The 21,964-nt window shown below is 46.0% G+C and overlaps 1 protein-coding gene across 1 annotated transcript; it reads left to right on the forward strand.

Moving 5' to 3' along the window:
- Nucleotides 1–3,368: 3,368 nt before the first annotated feature.
- On the forward strand, nucleotides 3,369–15,645 carry LOC135888986 (cell surface A33 antigen-like). Its single transcript, XM_065416797.1, has 6 exons — nucleotides 3,369–3,382; nucleotides 7,736–7,830; nucleotides 9,666–9,998; nucleotides 12,337–12,660; nucleotides 14,884–14,930; nucleotides 15,484–15,645. Exons 1-6 carry the CDS (start codon nucleotides 3,369–3,371, stop codon nucleotides 15,643–15,645), a joined length of 975 nt encoding a protein of 324 aa, XP_065272869.1.
- Nucleotides 15,646–21,964: the final 6,319 nt, after the last annotated feature.

Raw genomic sequence — 21,964 nt, forward strand, 5'->3', positions numbered from 1 at the left:
GGCGGCCCTAGACTAGCTGCCAGCAACTGGCACCCTAGGCGAACCATGCAATCGGCGCCCCCCACCCCCAAACCCCAAGGGCAGATCTAGGCTGAGGTTTTTGGTAAACTGGGAAACATTTTGCCCCTTTTTTCCTTTTAATGTTTTTTAACCAAAGTTTCTGAGATCAGATAAAATAGAGACATGAAATTTTCAGAATAGATTTGTACACGACAGCTAGATGATATTCCAGTCCAATTCCAAATAAAAATGCATTAAAATTTTAATTATAAGTTTTATTATTACAAATCCAAAATCATCCATTACACTATCCTGCTTTAACCACCATTACCACCACATCCAATATAGAAAGAAATAAGAAAACTCTTCAATGAACTTTAACCTGTACAGAAGCTCCCCGACTTACGCAAGCGTTCCATTCCGGAACGCCTTGCATAAGTTGGATTTTGCATAAGTCAGGAACATATCTCCGACAATTATGCCAAAAAAAAAAAAAAAAAGCGTATGGAACTTACGGAACTTTTTCCGTAAGTGCGGATTTCCGTAAGTTGGGTTTGCGTAACCCAGGGGGCGTCTGTATTTACACTCCAAATAAAAAACACTCTGTGTTCTTAAAACATGACTTTTCTTGCTTTAGGTTTTGAAAATTCAGTCACTAGTTCTTTTAGATCCAGTTTTCCAGCTATTTCATGCTCTATTGACGTTGTGGCACCATTGTTGAACGCAGATATGTTTTTATTAATTTTAACTTCGAGAAGCTACGTTCCCCACTAACTATGGAAACTGGCAAAGTTAAAAGGATGTGTAGAGCTATAAAAATGTTTGGAAAACTGTCTGAGTTTATTTTCACAAACTTCAGTACTTCTTCAGGAGTGGAATGTTTTTTAAGTCGTCTTAAAAAAGGCTGAAGCTCACTACACAAATCTGTAGCATCACTATCTTTTGAATACCAACTCCAGTTTTATACAAAAGTCTCTTATCTGTTTTGCTGTTTTCTTTTGCAAGCTGTGGCTATCATCTAGAAAGCCAAATACTGACTCTAGCTGCTGCATCTGTTGAAATCTTTCGTCAACTGAGTGAATAGTAGTATCTAGAACTGCGAAGTAGAAATTCACTTTGAACCTGGAATGGGTTCCCTAGGGAGGTGAACCTCCTTCCTTGGAGGTTTTTAAGGTCAGGCTTGACAAAGCCCTGGCTGGGATGATTTAGTTGGGAATTGGTCCTGCTTTGAGCAGGGGGTTGGACTAGAGGACCTCCTGAGGTCCCTTCCAACCCTGATAGTCTATGATTCTATGAACCTTTGTTTTGGGTTCTATGGGTGTGTCTCGTCCTTCTTACAAAAACTGCTGTTTCTTTTGCTGAATGAGAACTGGCTCTGGTTCAAATTCTGTTGGAAAGTCTATTTCTTCAGCAAGCTCGAGAGGATCTACCGGTGTTCTTTCAAACCCTTCACCACTTCTGAATTCCTCCAGAATATTTTTAGTTTGCTGCAGTTTTTGAATAGCAGGATGTACGTTCAAGTTCTTTCCCTGAAGCTGCTTACTAGTGAGGTGAATCCCAAAAAGGATATTATACCACAAAATGAGTGAAGTCACAAATTTGAACTTGGAAAGGCCATTTGCAAGAGCTTCTGCATCTGAACGTGCCGTATTGCCAGATGATCCAGTAAAGGTAGTATCAGAAATTTCAATTAGGGCATCATAAATGTAACCCTTCTGCCCATCTGAGTTGGCAGCAACAAGGGCCGGGTTCAGTATCTAGGGGTTTTGTTTCAATAAAACCAGCTTGATCCCCCACCCAGTGACTTGGGACAATAACATCCCACCCCCTGGGCCCCTCTAGGAGGCAATACTTCCCCTCTCGCAAGCACGGAGTCTGAGTGTAGCAGAAAATGTTTAATAACATGAGGTAAACGACATCAGCATTAAATTGGAAAAACACCACAAACAGGATTTATAACACAAACCATGAGCAAAAGACCCACCCCAGCAAATTGGGCCGTGTCCTTTCCCTTTGGTTCTTGAATCCAGCAACCCAAGAATCACCCAAAGTCCCAAAAGTCCAACAACCCAAAAGTCTCTGCCCCTGGTCAGTGCAACCCCAGAGTTCAAAACTTTATCTGCAGGGTTTTACCCCCCCAGCCTGGGTGGAAATGGGGGGGGGGGGAAAGGAGGGGGCGCTGGGTGTTATGGGGCACCGTACGTGGTCCGAGGCCGACTGCCCACCTCTCCGTGGGATTCCGCTGCAGCCTTCACCACGAGCCGCTCCTGCTGCCCCACGAACTGCTCTGCTCTACCAGCTGCTCAGCTCCACTCTGCTCCGCTCGCCATTCCGTGGGCTGCTCCACCAGCCGTCCCGCAAACAGCTCAGCTCCGCTCCAATCACCGTTCCGTGGGCCGCTCTAACCATCCCACAAACTGCTCTGCTCTGCCAGTCGCTTAGCAATATAGCTTCAGGCTCCCCCACTACTTAACACAGCACTCAATGATCTCAGCTCTTACTAACTTTAGCTCTTTAGTGGTTTCAGGGTGTAGTAGGGGAGCCCCAGTGCTAGTGCACCACTGGCCCAAAGTGAATTCCACATAGCAGCCTGTAACTAGACTCTCAATAGAATCAAAATTAGCTCTGCTATTCAACAGTGGAGAGAGGAGGTGGTGCAATTGGTGTTTCAGGCCCTCAGAGAGGGGGAGGGGGGCATACTATCAGGTACAAATACCTGGCCCCATCCTCTCTCAATTCACTGGGTTTTGGAACCCATGCCCCTTGTCTAGCGAGTGCTACTTAGTTAATGGTGAGTCCTTTGTCATACAACAGTTCCACTGGCCTTGATTCACATAATCAGGATAACAACACTTTATTCTTCCTGCCCCAATAACAGAGAAACTGGGGATCCCATACCAGCCAAAGTAACCACTTTTGGTTGCTGTGGGCTCATGCTAGGCGGGTGGGTGTGCCTATGCAAACAAGATCAGCCCCTGAAGTTCTTTTCCACACTCACCATAATTCACCACCAGATGTCAGGGTAGAGCTCATCCTGACTCTGCTTACATAAATGTTTCCAAGTTCATAGCAAAGAGGTTTCAAAGCATCAATACGACTCTCCATCTTGTCTGACTAAGTGGTTTCACAGTTAAAGAATTCACATGGCGAGTCAGAATCTTCCAACAGCATGTTGAGCCTGAGAAAAACACATAAACATGTTGCACCAGGTCAAAGAAACTGCTTGCCTTCAAACAGCATCTAGCAGCATCATTGACAACCAAATTCAGAGAATGCGCAGTGCAAGGAATGAAAAAGGCCCTAGGATTGATTTCCATCATTCTCCTTTGCACACCATTGTCTTTACCCTTCATATTACTACCATTATAATGGCCTTGGCCACGTAAGTTTTCAACAGATAATGACATTGTTTCAAGCTCTTGTAGAATAGTTTCAGTCATAAATGCTCCAGTTGTCTCATTCAGTGGTACGAAACCCAAAAAAATGTTCCTTTATGAGCATTTCAACATCATCTTCATCTGCAGACTTTTCCATATCCACAAAATGAATGATCATCGTCATTTGTTCAACATGACTCACATCTGGTGTACAGTCCAGTATTATTGAAAAGTATTGTGCAGAATGGGCGGCTTCTACAATTTTATTTTTAATGGCATTTGCTAGGATTTGAATCAGTTCATTCTGCATATTTTTTCCTAAGTAATGAACCTGTGTTTCATGATCAGTTATTTTATGTAGATGCTCCTTCATGACTGGATAAAACAAAGCTAGGTATTCAACAAATTTTAAAAAGTTTCCATTACCTGGAGTCTATAATTTTTCATTTCTACTTCGGCCGCAGAATGCTAAATTTTGCCCACCGAGAACTCTCACTAAAGTAATCAGATGCTCTAACCATAGAATTATAGACTATCAGGGTTGGAAGGGACCTCAGGAGGTCATCTAGTCCAACCCCCTGCTCAAAGCAGGACCAATGCCCAACTAAATCATCCCAGCCAGGGCTTTATCAAGCCTGACCTTAAAAACCTCTAAGGAAGGAGATTCTACCACCTCCCTAGGTAACCCATTCCAGTGCTTCACCACCCTCCTAATAAAAAAGTTTTTCCTAATATCCAACGTAAACCTTCCCCACTGCAACTTGAGACCATTACTCTTTGTTCTGTCATCTGGTACCACTGAGAACAGTCTAGATCCACCCTCTTTGGAACCCCCTTTCAGATAGATGAAAGCAGCTATCAAATCCTCCCTCATTCTTCTCTTCTGCAGACTAAACAATCCCAGTTCCCTCAGCCTCTCCTCATAAGTCATGTGCTCCAGACCCCTAATCATTTTTGTTGCCCTCCGCTGGACTCTTCCCAATTTTTCCACATCCTTCTTGTAGTCTGTGGCCCAAAACTGGACACAGTACTCCAGATGAGGCCTCACCAATGTCGAATAGACGGGAATGATCACGTCCCTCGATCTGCTGGCAATGCCCCTACTTATACAGCCCAAAATGCCATTAGCCTTCTTGGCAACAAGGGCACACTGTTGACTCTCATCCAGCTTCTCGTCCACTGTAACCCCTAGGTCCTTTTCTGCAGAACTGCTGCCTAGCCATTCGGTCCCTAGTCTGTAGCAATGCATGGGATTCTTCCGTCCTAAGTGCAGGACTCTGCACTTGTCCTTGTTGAACCTCATCAGGTTTCTTTTGGCCCAATCCTCTAATTTGTCTAGGTCCCTCAGTATCCTATCCCTATCCTCCAGCGTATCTACCACTCCTCCCAGTTTAGTGTCATCTGCAAACTTGCTGAGAGTGCGATCCACGCCATCCTCCAGATCATTAAAGAAGACATTGAACAAAACCGGCCCCAGGACCAACCCTTGGGGCACTCCGCTTGATACCGGCTGCCAACTAGACATCGAGCCATTGATCACTACCCGTTGAGCCTGACAATTTAGCCAGCTTTCTATCCACCCTATAGTCCATTCATCCAGCCCATATTTCTTTAACCTGCCGGCAAGAATACCATGGGAGACCTTATCAAAAGCTTTGCTAAAGTCAAGGAATAACACATACACTGCTTTCCCCTCATCCACAGACCCAGTTATCTCCTTATAGAAGGCAATTCGTTGCCAATATTCTTCTTTTTCCTTGATCACATATACATTTTCTGCATCAATAGTTTTTCCTTTTTTCAATCGTAATTCAAGTTCTTTCCAATTTTGAAAACATTCCAAATGTTCTGTACTTCTTTCATGTGAAGAGAGAATTGAAGATATGTTTTTCCAGTCCTTCGAACCATTTTCAGTAAGTGATGTACCAACTGCTTGATTTCTAAACTTGTAGCAAAAGCAAAAACACAGAATCCTTCGACACTGAATATTGTAACCAGTTTCAATTAATTTCTTCCCCATTGAGTTTCCTCTTGTAATGCTGAGCAGAGAATTTTCTTTTATTTCCATCCTTAGGGAAGGGAAATTCATGAACTTGTTTGGGTCCATATTCCATGAGAATTTGCCGCACACTGTCAGCACATTTGGGCTATGAAGCTGGGTCCCCATACTGTCACTTGTTTGTAACTTCCTCGTCCTTTCTTCCTTCTACTTCATTTACTTCAATTTCTGCATAGAATCATAGACTTTAAGGTCAGAAGGAACCATTATGATCATCTAGTCTGACCTCCTACACAATGCAGGCCACAGAATCTCACCCATCCACTCCTGTATCAAACCTATGTCTGAGCCACTGAAGTCCTCAAATCATGGTTTAAAGACTTCAAGGTGCAGAGAATCTTCCAGCAAGTGACCCGTGCCCCACGCTGCAGAGCAAGGTGAAAACCCCCCAGGGCTTCTGCCAATCTGCCCTGGAGGAAAATTCCTTCCTGACTCCAAATATGGTGAGCAGCTAAACCCTGAGCATGGAGGCAAGACTCACCAGCCAGACACCCAAGAAAGAATTCTCTGTAGTAACTCAGATCCCACCCCATCTAACATCCCATCACAGGCCATTGGGCATATTTACCGCTAATAGTCAAAGACCAATTAATTGCCAGAATTAGGCTATCCCATTATACCATCCCTTCCATAAACTTATCAAGCTTAGTCTTGAAGCCAGATATGTCTTTTGCCCCCAACTGCTCCCCTTGGAAGGCTGTTCCAGAACTTCACTCCTCTGATGGTTAGAAACCTTTGTCTAATTTCAAGTCTAAACTTCCTGATCGCCAGTTTATATCCATTTGTTCTTGTGTCCACATTGGTACTGAGCTTAAATAATTCCTCTCCCTCCCTGGTATTTATTCCTTTGATATATTTATAGAGAGCAATCATATCTCCCCTCAGCTCTCTTTTGGTTAGGCTAAACAAGACGAGCTCTTTGAGTCTCCTTTCATAAGACAGGTTTTCCATTCCTCGGATCATCCTAGTAGCCCTTCTCTGTACCCGTTCCAGTTTGAATTCATCCTTCTTAAACATGGGAGACCAGAACTGCACACAGTATTCCAGATGAGGTCTCACCAGTGCCTTGTATAACAGTACTAACACCTCCTTATCTCTACTGGAAATACCTTGCCTGATGCATCCAGTTCCCTCAGCCTCTCTTCAAAAGTCATGTGCTCCAGCTCCCTAATAATTTTTGTTGCCCTCCGCTGGACTCTTTCCAATTTTTCCACATCCTTCTTGTAGTGTGGGGCCCAAAACTGGACATAGAACGGGGGCTAGATGATGACTGGCAGTAGCCACTGAGGTAAGGGGGGGTGTAGTGGGTTGGGGGATCCCCTGGGAGGGGAGATCCAGAGCGTGGGGACTGATGGGGTGGGCAGAACCCCAAGGTAAGGGGCACTGAGGTCCAGGAGGGACACGGGGGCCTGGCAGGCGAGACACCGGCCACCAGGAGGCACTCCAAGTGCTGGACGAGGTAATTCCCGAATGACCAGCAGGAGGTGCCACACCGGTGAGTCTCGACCCTGTTACAGGGTCCAGTTCTGGGTCCAGTTCTGTTCAATATCTTCATCAATGATTTAAATAATGGCATAGAGAGTACACGTATAAAGCTTGCAGATGATACCACTCTGGGAGGGGTTGCAACTGCTTTGGAGGATAGGATCAAAATTCAAAATGATGTGGACAAGCTGGAGAAATAGGATGAAATTCAATAAGGACACTTAGGAAGGAACAATCAGTTGCACACATACAAAATGGGAAATGACTGCCTAGGAAGGAGCACTGCGGAAAGGGATCTGGGGGTCATAGTGGACCACAAGCTAAATATGACTCGACAGTATAACGCTGTTGCAAAACAAGTGAACATCATTCTGGGATGTATTAGCAGGAGTGCTGTAAGCAAGACACAAGAAGTAATTTTTCCACTGTATTCTGCGCTGATTAGGCCTCAACTGGAGTATTGGGTCCAGTTCTGGGTGCCACATTTCAGGAAGGCTGTGGACAAATTTGAGAAAGTCCAGAGAAGAGCAACAAAAATGAATAAAGGTCTAGAAAATATGACCTATGAGGGAAGATCGAAAAACTTGGGTTTGTTTAGTCTGGACAAGAGAAGACTGAGGTGGGGGGGACACATAACAGTTTTCAAGGACATAAAAGGTTGTTACAAGGGGGAGGGAGTAAAATTGTTCTCCTTAACCTCTGAGGATAGGACAAGAAGTGATGGGCTTAAATTGCAGCAAGGACAGTTTAGGTTGGAGATTAGGAAAAACTTCCTGACTGTCAGGGTGGTTAAGCACTGGAACAAATTGCCTAGGGAGGTTGTGGAATCTCCATCACTGGAGATTTTTAAGAGCAGGTTGGACAAACACGTGTTATGGATGGTCTGGATAATACTTAGTCCTGCCATGAGTGCAGGGGACTGGACTAGACGACCTCTCGAGGTCCTTTCCATTTCTATGATTCTGTGAGAGGCTTGGGGAGCCTTCATGCAGTTTACTGGGGGTGGGTCTCCACATGCTGATGATAAGTGATCACAGCCCCTGGAGGGGTTTGCTGCTGCTCACTGGCATAGCTCTGTGAGAGAGACGGCCCAGGCTGGAGAGTCAAGGGGGGACAGCAGTTCCAGAGTTCCAGGACCTTTATCGACCAAACTCGTCATCCAAAATATTATATCAAGTTTGTTTGTCTGGGATTAAAGTCAGACTAACCAGCTGAGAGTTTTCCAAGTCATCCCATTTACCGTTTTAAATACTGGCACAACATTAGCTTTCCCCTGTCCTCTGGAACTTCCCCATTGTACCAGGATTTATTAAAAACAATACAGTTCAGCAAGCTCCTCAGCCAATTCTTTTAATACTCTTGGGTGCAAGTTATCCAGTCCTGCCGGTTAAAGAAGTGCTTCCCTGTAACATTGCTAGTGTACATCCTGCCTAGTTACTAATCGAATAGAAAGTATTTCATCAGCACTGTAAGATAGGAATACGTCGTCCTGCTCCTTGTTCTGCAGAGTGCTGTGCTTGTTAGCAGTACTGCTTAATAATAATTAATAATTAGGGGGAGGCAGTATGGTCTAATGCATAGGCAGGGGCTGCACTGCGGTGGGCTGTAGCCACCCCAAAAATTTGCCTTAGTTCCCCCGTAGCAGCTGCTGGTCTCCAGCTGCCCAGCTCTGAAGGCAGAGTGGAGAGAGCAGTGGCTCCTGGCCAGGCACACAGCTCCAGCAGGAGCAGAGAAATAAGCCTGAGTGAGGGACCGGGGGGGCCTGAGAGCAGCCCCTGGCCGTGTCCTCGCTCGCCAGGGCGCACTGCCCAGGGCAGGTGGAGGGTTCAGGGCTCCCCTCAGCAGACCAGACTGACCTGCTCCAGCCCAGGCTCCTGGGCCCCGGCCGCACAGTCACTGCTCCCCAAGGACTCTTCTGGCCCTGGAGTCAGATCCCCCCACGTGGGCAGCTCTTACTGGCTGCGAACAGCCAGCGCCCTGCACTGCCCGATTCCTGCCTCCGACCTGGCCAGTGGGGCTCTACGGGTGGTTGAGGACTCTAGCTGCAATGGGAATAAATAATAACATCAATTGTCCTTTCCTTCCATCTCAGACTTTCTTCCTCACCTCATTTCCTTTTTCTTTGTCTATTTTACTTCCCCTTTCCTTTGACCCCTACATCTTTCTATCCTTCTCCCCTGCTTTGCACACACTCTCTTTCTCTCTCTCCCATCCTCTTTTCCACTCCCAGCTCTCTCTTTCCCTCAATCTTCTCCCCCCTCCACCTTCCTTTTGTCTCGTGTCTCCCATCTCTAGCTCCCTTCTTTGACCCCCCCCCCCCGCAAGTCTCTGGTTGGCCCATTGTTGTTGAGATTTGCCTCCCTGGAGCAGACACTCCACCGTGGGGCCTGCAGGCCCAATTCCCTGCATCCGGGCTTCTCTCTAGATCCCTAGGAGCCACCCAGTGCTCTCGCTGGCACTTAGGGAGAGGTCCCCTGGAGCCCGTAGGGCAGGCTGGAGCCAGTGGGGCAGGCCGGCTAACAGTGCCAGTGGGGCCTGTGCAAACTGCCCAGCTGAGCCCTCCCCACTCACCGCTCTGAACTTCATGCCGTGATCTTCAGCAGAGAGTTCCTGCTCGGGCACTTGGCTTCCTTGTAGAGAAATGGAAACATTCTGCACTGGATCATTTGCAAACAATTTTGTTTGATTTAATTCTTCCTCCATTGCAATAATTTCAAATAGTGACACTGAACTTTGTGTTTCAGGAGCTGCAGAAAATACTGCTGCTGTCTTTGGGGTGAATCAGACACCCCCTTTTATCCGTGCAATGGAAGGGTCAGAGTTCACCATCGAGTGTACATTCAACACAAGCAATAACTCTATCAAGTGGTTTGTTGAATGGAATAAAACCAGAAACCATGTAACAGAAAAGGTGTCCAATGGAACAGATCGAATCGTATCATCAGAAGTTAAAGAAAAGAGGTCTCTTTCTCTCACTGTGAAGAAAGCTGATGTCACTGATTCTGGAACCTACGTGTGTGGGGTTGGGAGTAAACATGGGACATTGCCTGGGAATGGAACCCAAGTGACCATCGATGGTAAATACCAGCATTTCCTTCTCTGTTCTACAAAACCCTTCCGGGGGAGCTCAGGACACTGGCATGGTTCCAGAGAGCTGGGGCAGGTGGTGCTGGGGGAGATGGAGCAGCACAAAGTGTAAAGGGCAGAGCTGTGGGCAAAACTGGGGGAGATCCTGTGGTACGTACAATGGTCCTGATCCTGCATTCCACTGATTTCTGTGGGGGTTTTGGCTGCACAAGGAATGCAGGGTCACGCCCCAGATACTCAAAAACTGTTTTGAGATGGGGTGTGAGGGGAGGTTTCTAATTGGTTATGCCTGTGAGCCCTTAAACGCAACTTGAGAGACAAGGTGGGTGAGGGAATATCTTCTATTAGACCAACTTCTGTTGGTGAGAGACAAGCTTTCAAGCTTACACAGAGCTCTTCTTCAGCTCTTGGAAACACAGGTCTGGTCTACACTACAGACCTATGTCGCCATAACTACGTTGCTCCCGGGTGTGAAAAATCCACACCCCTGAGCGACGTAGTTAGTTACACCGACCGAACCTCCTGTGTAGACAGTAGTGCAGCTGGGCTGATGCAGTGTTTGCAGTAGAGACGTGCCCTTACTCAGAGTATCACAGGTAAATACAAGGTAGAACGGCTGGTTTAGCATAAGTAGTTAACACCTATTTCAAGGGACCATTCAAGGCAGGGTGGCTCGTTAACACTTCTGCAGTCATAGGACAAAAAAAGGGGGTTAGTGGGTTACAGATTGTTGTAATAAGCCATAAATCCAGTGTCTGTTCAGTCCATGATTTTTAGTGTCTAGCAGAGTTATGAATTTAAGCTCGCAGGCTAGTCTTTTGAAAGTGTTGTGCAGGCTTCCTTTGAGGATGATTCATAGATTCATAGATTCTAGGACTGGAAGGGACCTCGAGAGGTCATAGAGTCCAGTCCCCTGCCCTCATGGCAGGACCAAATACTGTCTAGACCATCCCTGATTGACATTTATCTAACCTGCTCTTTAATATCTCCAGAGATGGAGATTCCACAACCTCCCTAGGCAATTTATTCCAGTGTTTTTCCACCCTGATAGTTAGGAACTTTTTTCTAATGTCCAACCTAAACTTCCCTTGCTGTAGTTTAAGCCCATTGCTTCCTGTTCTATCCTTAGAGGCTACAGTGAACAAGATTTCTCCCTCCTCCTTATGACACCCTTTTAGATACCTGAAAACTGCTATCATGTCCCCTCTCAGTCTTCTCTTTTCCAAACTAAACAAACCCAATTCTTTCAGCCTTCCTTCATAGGTCATGTTCTCAAGACCTTTAATCATTCTTGTTGCTCTTCTCTGGACCCTCTCCAATTTCTCCACATCTTTCTTGAAATGCGGTGCCCAGAACTGGACACAATACTCCAGTTGAGGCCTAACCAGCACAGAGTAGAGCGGAAGAATGATGTCTCGTGTCTTGCTCACAACACACCTCTTAATGCATCCCAGAATCATGTTTGCTTTTTTTGTAACAGCATCACACTGTTGACTCATATTTAGCTTGTGGTCCACTATAACCCCTAGATCCCTTTCTGCCGTACTCCTTCCTAGGCAGTCTCTTCCCATTCTGTATGTGTGAAACTGATTGAGTGATGAGGACCACTCTGTATCTGACCTGTGAGACATGTTCCCCACAGGAGACAGGGTGGGTTTGTCTTGTATCATTTTCCTGTATGAGCTCATTCAAGAGCATAGAGATTGTCTGATTTCACCCACATCATTGTTATTGGGGCATTTAGTGCACTGGATGAGGTACCCCACAGGTTGTGATAGGCTTGTGTCCGTGGCTCTTCAAAGGTGAGTTGTCGGGGGTGTTGATCATTGTAGCAGTGGAGATATGTAGCAGATTTTGCATCTGCTTTGAGTTGGTGTGTCCTGGTCTGTGGGGAGCTTACATCTGATGATGCCCTTGGAGAGGCTGGGGGGTTGTTTGTTTGAATCCCATTTATCTGTAATGAAGGAGAATTGGCCACCCTCTCTCTTGCCCTGCATTGGGCTGGTGGAGGGAAATAGGTCTCAAGAAGGGTTTGCATGTAAGGAATTTGGAAGGCGTGTCAGGCATACACAAGGTTCGGGTAAGACGTCACATTGTTGGAGGGGGTTTGTCTAGATTGAAGCTTCTGGGGTTACCTGCTCACTAAACAGAGCAGAAAAGTCTTGACATGCACGATACAGCTCTATATGGGGCCTAACGAAAGAACATCCATTTAAACTCTTAACAAGCAGGGGAAACTAAACAGCAGGACTGGAGAGATTCATTTTGTACATCTGCCTTTGTCTCCTGGCACACTGAACTGTGACATCTGTGTTTCCCTTTTTGCAGAAATTACCGACCTGATGGTGAATCAAACCCCAACCAGTGTCAGTGATTTCAAAGGCTCAGAACTTACCATGAAGTGTACATTCAAGACAGTCAATAACCACTGCACCATGTATGTGCGATGGTATAACTATGGGACTGAGGGACTAAAGAAAGAGCTGGTGAATGACAGCGATGTGATCACAACCCTGCATTTGGACAATGGGTTTGCCTCTCTCACTTTGAAGAATGTGAATTCATCTAATACAGGAATCTACGTGTGTGAGGTGGGGATCACAGCAAGGAACCTCTCTGGGAATGGAACAGGAACCCAAGTGACCATCAAGAGTAAGTGCCGGATTTTCCTACCTGATCTTCTTGGGGAAATGGAGGCGAGCGAGTGAGAACAAGAGCACACGTCTCCTGGAAGGTGTTGAGTGTCTTCAGTTCCACCTTCAATGGGAGCTGAGGTTGCTCCACGCCTGCCCAGAAGCACTAAACTCCTCGCAAGATAGAGCCCTGCAGGACGGTATTAAGGGGGAACAATGTTTCCATTTTAGATCCTTTACAGCCAAATGTTTCACATGGCCTCAAATTAGTCTCTAAACGTATGCTTGCCCATGTTGCATGCACACCCATTGGTACATTCAAAGCCTGCCTGCGTGCCTGGAATCTGGAATTTGTGAGCGATAGCAGGGTAGTTAGACATGAATTCATGTCTGATTTGTGGATGGGTGAAACCTGGGGCTGCGTCTTATGTCAGATCCGGTTCACATAAGGATCCATTTTGCAGGAGGCAACTTCTCCAGACTGAACATTCGGGGTGGGGGGATGGTTTGCTGGTCTTGCCAGGCATCATAAAGCTATGAGTGGAACTAAGTGAAAGCATCATGTTAACCTCTGATAAGCAGGGGATGTTAAATGGCCAGGCTGGGAAAAGGACACAAAATACTGGAGGGGGAGACATTTATTTTAATATATCCCCAGTCACCAGCCATTTGTGACAGCATTGTCCTCTCAAATCTTCACTGTATTTCCTAGGGAAGAATAAGGACTAGGAAAGGAAGAGCTAATGCCAATACTTTGCATGGGGTGATATTAATGGGACAGGAGTTGCTGGCAAACAGAAGGAACAGGCAAAGCTATGGAGAGATTTGCAGTGAGAAGTCAGTGATTTCCGGTGGCTTTCCAGATCCTGCCCATCTTTTTTTTTTTTTTGTCATCCAAGTACTTACAACCCCCTGCCCACCAGAATTCTCTGAGCCACTCGGTGATGGGTGAATCACAAAGGGTTCAGAGGTTCAGAAAATCACCTCCAGGTTCAGAAGCTCTTCTCGCCCATATTGAACAGTCAGTTTCACCATGACAGGCTCTTGCGTAAGAAGATTTCCAGTATTTCTCAGTTTTGAGCAGGATGGAAATGCCTCTCGGTATATTGCTGATTCTGCTTTCAGTCTTGGACAAAAACAAGACGTGTCTAGAGAACAGACCTAAAAACCCACTCACGGCAGCACCACTATTGTAAGCTGCAATGTTTTGGACCATAACTGTAGAATATGGTCTTTTTTTTAAATGAGGGAAATCTTGTTGAACCTCAGCACGGGTTCCAGTTTGATTTTGGGTGAGGGTGTAAGCTACTCCTTTATCCTAACTGATTAGCCCAATACCATCTTCTGACAAATGAATCCACCAGGTTGGTGTTGGTTATTCTTAAATTAGTGGTGGAGCAGTGACCCAGTTTCCCTTTTCTCCTTCGGCTGTTCTGCCACGGGACTCCTCGGGTGGTGGTGGTGGTGGTCTAGTGACCTAGCTCACAGCATCTTCCCCTGCCCCTATCCAGCAGGACTCCTGTAGCGGTGGTAATGCATGACCCAACCTATGTTGTCTTTCCCTAGAACTAGTGGTGATGGGAGTGTAATAACTCAACTTCCCCTGCCTCTGTAGCCCCATCTAGTAGGACAGCAGCGAATTAACATTTCTTTCAACAGTACCTGACCAAAGGGTAATGAGCTCTTACATTGTTTCTGGGGCTGTGGCTGGGACACTTCTCTTCTTGCTGGTGCTTGGTATCCTTTTGTGGAGATGGAGACAGTGCTCCAAAGGTAAGATTTACTTGGACAATAAATGTGAGCAATTTCTGCATGAGGGGAGCTCATAGGATGCCGATAGAATCTTCTTCGCGTCCTTCCTTTAGCCGAATAAAGTGTATTTTGGGGAATTTTTGTCAGTGAATGTACAGCAGCGGTGGTGAACTGGCAGCCCTAGTCAGTGAAGTCTCATACCTAAGCACATATACCGCCTGGGCAATGGTAGGACTATTCTATGTCTCCTCCCTGGCCTGAGGAAGCACCTCAAGGTGTGAAAGGTGGATTCAGTCTCCACATCTATTCCATCTTTGGCTGGATTGCCAACAAAACCACCAATTATTGGCAATTGCTCGGGTGGGAACGTGTGGGATGTAGATTCTGCTCCACTATGAACTAACGAGACTGACAACTAACTCCTTCATTTAAGTGACCCAAAGGTCATCAGAGAATAACCAGCTTAGCCACAACTTCATTTTTTTTCCAGAACCACTTCAAAGCAGGTCAGAGGCAGAGATGAATCAGATGGAGACGGTGAGTTGGAGAGCTTATCCTAAGAGCGCATTTAATTTTTCTCTCTAGCATAGTGGAACTGGGTGTTGAGCATCAACTCCAGGAATACAAGGTAATAAAGAAATCAGTTCTGCTTTTACAGACTGCAGCTCCAAGAACTTCAGAGTAACAGAAAATGCAGCACTAGTCCTGAATAGGATCGGGGTGGTACGATATTTAAAAAGTCAGAGGGGAATCAAGATTTAATTAGTCTTAGAGCAAAGATAAAGAGGACATAAATTAGTGATTGCACAGGATCTTCAGTGATAATAGAGAATGCAGCATTGGTTCTAGGCAGTGGGACTGGGAAGTTCAAGGCAGGGGGAATCTTATGCCGCTCCAGAAACCTCAAAACACTGGAGAATGCAGCATATGCTCCAGGAACTTTAGAGGTGTTTCAGAATACAGCTTCCTAAAAAGTCAGCACACTCTTTTACAGTGCCTGTGTCAGTGGAAGATGGTCTAGCATTATAACAGTATGATATGGGCATGAAAGGAACGAGCAGTCTTCACTCATTTTCCTCTTGCTTTGCAGTCTTCTCCACCACCAGCTGATGAGGTGACTTACGTTGACTTGAACTCCCACAAAAGGGACGCAAAAGCGGAGGAAGAGGTTGTTTACACGGAAGTGAAGATACGGCCAAAACAGAGAGATGACAATGACATCTATGCAAAAGTCAACCCTCTTCATCGCTAGGTGAAGAACCAGTGGGAATTAACAGAGGAGTGACCAGCATTTCACATGTCCATGAAATGCAAGTCTCCATGAAAAAATGAATTAGCTCTTAGTAAAAGATGTCCTTGAAGATCTAAGTCTACTAATTATGAACAGAGCAGGTAGCAGTGCAAGATTCCCTCATTTCCTGCTCCACCAACATGCCTCAACTGTGATCTGGAGAGACCAATTCTGTGGGTAAACGGAGAGTCCTGCTAACCCATCTACTCTTGGCTTATGTGCTGTGATTGCAGCCAGGAAACGGGTTGTGCTGTGGACAGTGTTTCACTAGGAACTGAGTCGAGACCAGAAATTCATTTAACAAACTCACCAGCCATCAGATTTTAGCAAGTTTTAGTAGCTATTTACCAGCACTGTACTTGAACAAGTGACTGAGAGCCAAGCCCTTGAGCCACCCAAGTATGGAAAATGTTGCCATCTTGTTGTGGGAAGCACTGTCCTCCACTGAAGATGACAACTGTGCTGAACGAGGAAAGAAAAGCCTCCGAAGAGCCATGCTCCCCTACACTGAAGGATGTACAATAATGCTGATAAGGCTCAAGAACAATTTTGCATACTTTCATGAATGAAAGTGACATGATTGTTTAATTCAGTGGTTCTCAAACTTTTGTACTGGTGACCCATTTCATATAGCAAGCCTCTGAGTGTGACCCCCCTGATAAATTAAAAACACATTTTTATATATTTACCACCATTATAAATGCTGGAGGAAAAGCTAGGTTTGGGCTGGAGGCTGACAGCTCGCGACCCCCCATGCAATAACCTCATGACCCCCTGAGGGGTCCCAGCCCCCAGTTTGAGAACCCCTAGTTTAATCTTTCTAAGCACAAAGCAGGATTCTCTGTTGGGAGTGAATTAAGCTTCCCTTGATTCCACCCACTTAAGAGCCAAACAACAACAATATGAATTGCTTCGCAAGCAGATTTTAAATATTAACTAAAGCTTTTACAGCAAGTTTAGCCCAGGATTAAGTGTGTGAAATTGCACTGATTGAAATGAAGTTGTACCTACTTACACCAGGAATGGATTTGTCCCCTTGTGTCTGTGTGGCTTTACTGTAAATTGAAAAAGGAAATGTGTAATTTTAAAAAAGCCATAATTTCTAGTGGTTTAAGTAGATTGTGCTTTTAGATAATAATAATAATAATAATAATAATAATAATTTTAGATAACCCCCCCAGAAAAAATAACCCAAAGGGGCTGTTGGCCTCCCAATAATGGAGAGATGCAAAAAAATCAACAGGAGTGCCTTTGAAAATCTCCATATAATGCATTGATTTTTATGACTACTGCAGATACATGAGATATAACCTGTGCAGACCACAACTCATGGATGCCATAAGGATACAACAAGAAGAAACAGCACAGCAACCATGTGAACACCTGCAAAATGTTCTGCTTATTATTAATACCTGCATCAATTCATTATTAATTGATACATGGCATCACCAGTTTTCAAGACTGAACTCCCAAAAGAAAAGACAGCTATCGAATTGCATTGTGATTGCACCAAGACTGGATTTGGTCCCCTTATGTGGGGTAGGTCTTTAGCCCCATCAGTTTCATTAATGTAAACGATGGGCTATTCAGTAGTATCTGGTGTTCATTGGGTATATGGCCTCTGCAGATCCACCCAGGGCAAATCTGCAGAGGCAGTCCTTCCAGAAGAAGAATTGGGTGACTAAATACCCACCATGAACACCATATATGCTGGGTGGACACCAAATTCAAGCCTGGCTGAAGTCATTAAGGTTTTCACCCATTTACACCAAGACTCTACATGTGCCTTACAATATAGATAAGAATGGCCATGCTGGGTCAGATCAATGGTTCATCTCGCCCAGTATCCTGTCTTTGACCAGTGCCAGATGCTTCAGAGGGAATGAACAGTACAGGGCAATTTCAAGTGATCTATCCCCTGTTGTCTAGTCCCCCCTTATGACAGTTGGAGGTTGAGAGACACCACACTGAATGACTAAGCTGTATACAAAATATACAGCGGTTGCCCTAAACATTACAGCTTACAGCAGAATTACTGCTAGTGGTTTAGGCCATTACTATACAGTACTGCATCTACTTCTTACCACACCAAATACTTCCATTCATCCAGCCCATACTTCTTTAACTTGCTGGCAAGGATACTGTGGGAGACCGTATCAAAAGCTTTGCTAAAGTCAAGGAATAACACGTCCACTGCTTTCCCCTCATCCACAGAGCCAGTTATCTCCTCATAGAAGGCAATTAGCTTAGTCAGGGATGACTTACCTTTGGTGAATCCATGCTGACTGTTCCGGATCACTTTCCTCTTCCGCTATATGACCTCACCTGCCTTGTCTCTGATATTCTGGGACCCACATGGCTACAACACCGCTGCACACACATGTGGGCAGAGACATCGCATTTGTGTAGCACTCCGGTGAAAGGGGAGCACAGAGCTAAGTGTACAACTTCCTGCTGCAGCTGGGTAGGAAGAACTCGGCAGCTGCAGAGCGGCTCTTCCAGGAAGGCAGGCTCAAGTTCTCCTGTCCCGTTACACGTGCAGCGCCGTGCACCGGGAGGGCGTTAAGCACAGATCCTCAAAGGGATTTAGGCATCTAATGCCCAGAGCAATCGATGGGAGTTAGGCACCTACAACCTTTTGAGGATCGGGGTCTGAATGCTTGAGAGCAGGCTTTGCCCTGCTGGCACAGGTTCTGCTTTGGAGTGACACGGTTGCAGTGATATTACCGCTGTAATTAAGGCTGGTCGGCTATTCGCATTCTCTCTCTTACCGACATAGCTTATGCTGTGACCGTGGAGCCATTTTGTTCCTTATCCAGCAATTTTATGAAACTTCATTGACGTTATTTGTTCAATTGCACTTTTCTTTGTTAGAGAACAGACGTCAACGGGCTCTGAGTGCTAAATTGCTAATATTTCCTGTATGCAAATAAACAGTAAAAAAAAAACTATTGGGTTAATTTTCTGATCAGCAGATACAATAGAAGAAGTAAAAAGAAGAAATGTTTGTGATTTCCCCTAAAAGCTTCGTTCAAGCAGTAATCTATTGGGAGTAGGAGGATGAGGATACAGGCCTCATAGGGGACTTCAGCGGGATCCACCCCCCAGGACCATGTTTTGAAAATGCCTAGGGCAAGTTGGCACCAGGGGTGACAGGTTTGTATAATTTTTGGTGGTGCCCAGAACGGGATCAAGTCCCACCCCCCCGACACCTGCTTTGTAAGCTGATGTATATTTTTTTTAATAATGTAAAAATGTGAGGCCTCTGGGGTGGGACTGGGGATGACGGGTTTGGGGTGTGGGAGGGGCTCAGGGCTAGGGCAGAGGTGCACGTGTGAGGGCTGCGGGGTGGGGCTGGGGATGAGGGGTTCATGGTGTAGGAGGGGGTCAGGGCTGGGGTAGAGGGTTGGGGTGTGTGTGGGGGTGAGAGCTCTGGCTGGGGGTGCGGGGTCTGGGATGGGGCAGGGCCAGGGATGAGGAGTTTGGGGTGCAGGCAGGCTGCCCCTGGCTGGGGGAAAAGAGGAGGACACTCATCTCACACCACTGGGAAATCAGGGATGCCATATCTGGATGCATCTTGACACAGCAGGGAGGCAAAGGATGACATCTGCTTGTGCCAGGGGACACCGTCACACCCTGTCCAGCTGCTGGAGGAGCTCCCGAGGGAACATTGGCACATACCCGGGGGCTACAGAGCTTTGGGAGGGTGTTCATTCCTGTGACAATTCACACATTCAAGAGTTTTAACAGGGCAACTCCACTGGGTTACACCTTTTTAGGCTGAGGAGGATGGCGGCTGAGTTGTAATACAATCATGGTGCGATTCTGTTTTCTTATCTGTCCACACACCTCTTATCAGCAGTGCTCAGTCACACTTAACCACCTTAGCTACATTTGCTTTGGGGAAGTGGTGGGGTGGGGACATGCACCCATTTTTTTTAACCGTTCTTTGTCGGCAGTGCTAACTGCGCTTAGTGGCTATTACGGAGCACTAATCGCTACTAAGTCTGAAACTGGTCAAGGTTGGGAAGTGGGGGCTAGGAAGGGACTTTTAATCACAGGGTGGTGGCAGCTGCCTGTATTGGTGCTTGAATTGCATTTCGTTTTTTTGCACGTCAACCAAGCCGCAAAGACGTTTCTCTACCCATTGTCTGTGTTGGGAGTTCCGCTACATGTGGAGGTAGCGGTGGGTTCTGTAAGCACATCACACTAGCTGCACTTTCCCCATCCTTGGGACTTTGGATAGTTCCTAACCCACGTGGGGAGGGGAAGTGGGTGTGGGACAGACAGAAAAGCATTTGCAGTAAGGTACAGTATTGCCAACCCCAAATATTCAACAATCATGAGTCCTGCTCACCAAAGTCATGAGATTGGCTTTAAAACAATGTGATTATGTAAAAGTTAGTAAATTTTCTGTTGTTTTTATTTGCCTTCTGCTTTTTGAGTCTTTAGGGTGCACTGGGGTCACATGAGGGCCAGAAACTTATTTTCCTTTAAGAATGAAGGCTGAACTCAACACCGATCCTCTTGACTCCAGAAGCCGGGCTGTAAGGAAAACAATTTTCAGGAGACGCATGTCAAACTAGTTACACCATTCCAATTCCTGTGCTGTGAATTCTGGGCCCCAATCCTGAGCCTGAAAACATCTTATGTTCATCATGGCTAGGAAGGAGGGACCTCACACAGGTCAAGGAAATGGTAACATTTAATAAAAGGACTAAGTGGAATGTGTAAGGTTTTGGGTGCCAGTGGAGGGTGTGGTCCTTGGAGTCCTGCAGACCCCTCCCGGTCAGGAGCAGCGAGTTAGCAGATGGACCTCAAACTTGTTTGGCCACCCGTTCTATCTGTCTCCATTAGGGAATGCCCCCTTCCCTATACCAGCACTCCCAGCTATCTTCGAGACACCACTGACTTCCTGAGGAAACTACAATCCTTTGGTGATCTTCCAGAAAACACCATCCTGGCCACTATGGATGTAGAAGCCCTCTATGCCAACATTCCACACAAAGATGGACTACAAGCCATCAGAAATAGCATCCCCGATACTATCATGGTAAACCTGGTGGCTGAACTTTGTGACTTTGTCCTCACCCACAACTATTTCAGATTTGGGGACAATTTATACCTTCAAGTCAGTGGGACTGCTATGGGTACCCGCATGGCCCCTCAGTATGCCAACATTTTTATGGCTGACTTAGAACAACGCTTCCTCAGCTCTCGTCCCCTTACGCCCCTACTCTACTTGTGCTAGATTGATGACATCTTCATCATCTGGACCCATGGGAAGGAGGCCCTTGAGGAATTCCACCAAGATTTCAACGATTTCCACCCTACCGTCAACCTCAGCCTGGACCAGTCCACACAAGAGGTCCACTTCCTAGACACTAGAGTGCTAATAAGCAATGGTCACATAAACACCACCCTATACCAGAAACCTACTTTCTGGTATACTTACCTACATGCCTCCAGCTTTCATCCAGACCACATCACATGATCCATTGTTTACAGCCAAGCTCTAAGATACAACTGCATTTGCTCCGATCCCTCAGACAGAGACAAACACCTACAGAATCTCTATCAAGCGTGCTTAAAACTGCAATACCAACCTGGTAAAGTGAAGAAACAGATTGACAGAGCCAGAAGGGTTCCAAGAAGTCACCTGCTACAGGACAGGCCCAACAAAGAAAGTAACAGAACTCCACTAGCAGACACCTACAGCCCCCAACTAAAATCTCTCCAGTGCATCATCAAGGATCTACAACCTATCTTGAAGGACGATCCCTCACTCTCACAGACTTTGGGAGACAGGCCAGTCCTCACCTACAGACAGCCCCCCAACCTGAAGCAAATACTCACCAGCAACTACACACCACACAACAAAAACACCAACCCAAGAACCAAACCCTGCTACCAACCCCGGTGCCAATTCTGTCCACATATCTATTCAAGGGACACCATCACTGCTCCTGATTCCTTCTGTCCATGCCAATAACCAGGTGCTACAGAGTCCTACTCCGTCTGCCTCTGCTGTCTCTGGGGTGCCACTCCTGCCGTTCTAGCAGAATGGTTTCCCTCCCAGGAGCCGAAGGTCCTGCCATTTCAAAGACAAGGGTAACATTATATGTTTTTTTCCTGTGGGAAAAAAACAAGAAATCTTCCCCCTTATCATAATTTGCTGCAGGAGGCCACAATATTGATACTTTTCAGCATTCCAGGAATGTGACTGTTAGACCATCCTTGGTTCCCAGACAACTTTTGCAGCCCATGAGGAAGGAGAAGA

Source organism: Emys orbicularis, chromosome 14 (genome assembly GCF_028017835.1).
Source record: "Emys orbicularis isolate rEmyOrb1 chromosome 14, rEmyOrb1.hap1, whole genome shotgun sequence".
In the NCBI taxonomy this organism is placed as follows: domain Eukaryota; kingdom Metazoa; phylum Chordata; order Testudines; family Emydidae; genus Emys; species Emys orbicularis.

Excerpts from the sequence above, each read along its gene's own strand:
- LOC135888986 (XM_065416797.1), top strand. Across the intron at positions 9,999-12,336 it reads AACCCAAGTGACCATCGATG|AAATTACCGACCTGATGGTG; the intron begins GTAAATACCAGC and ends CCCTTTTTGCAG. Across the intron at positions 12,661-14,883 it reads AACCCAAGTGACCATCAAGA|AACCACTTCAAAGCAGGTCA; the intron begins GTAAGTGCCGGA and ends TTTTTTTTCCAG.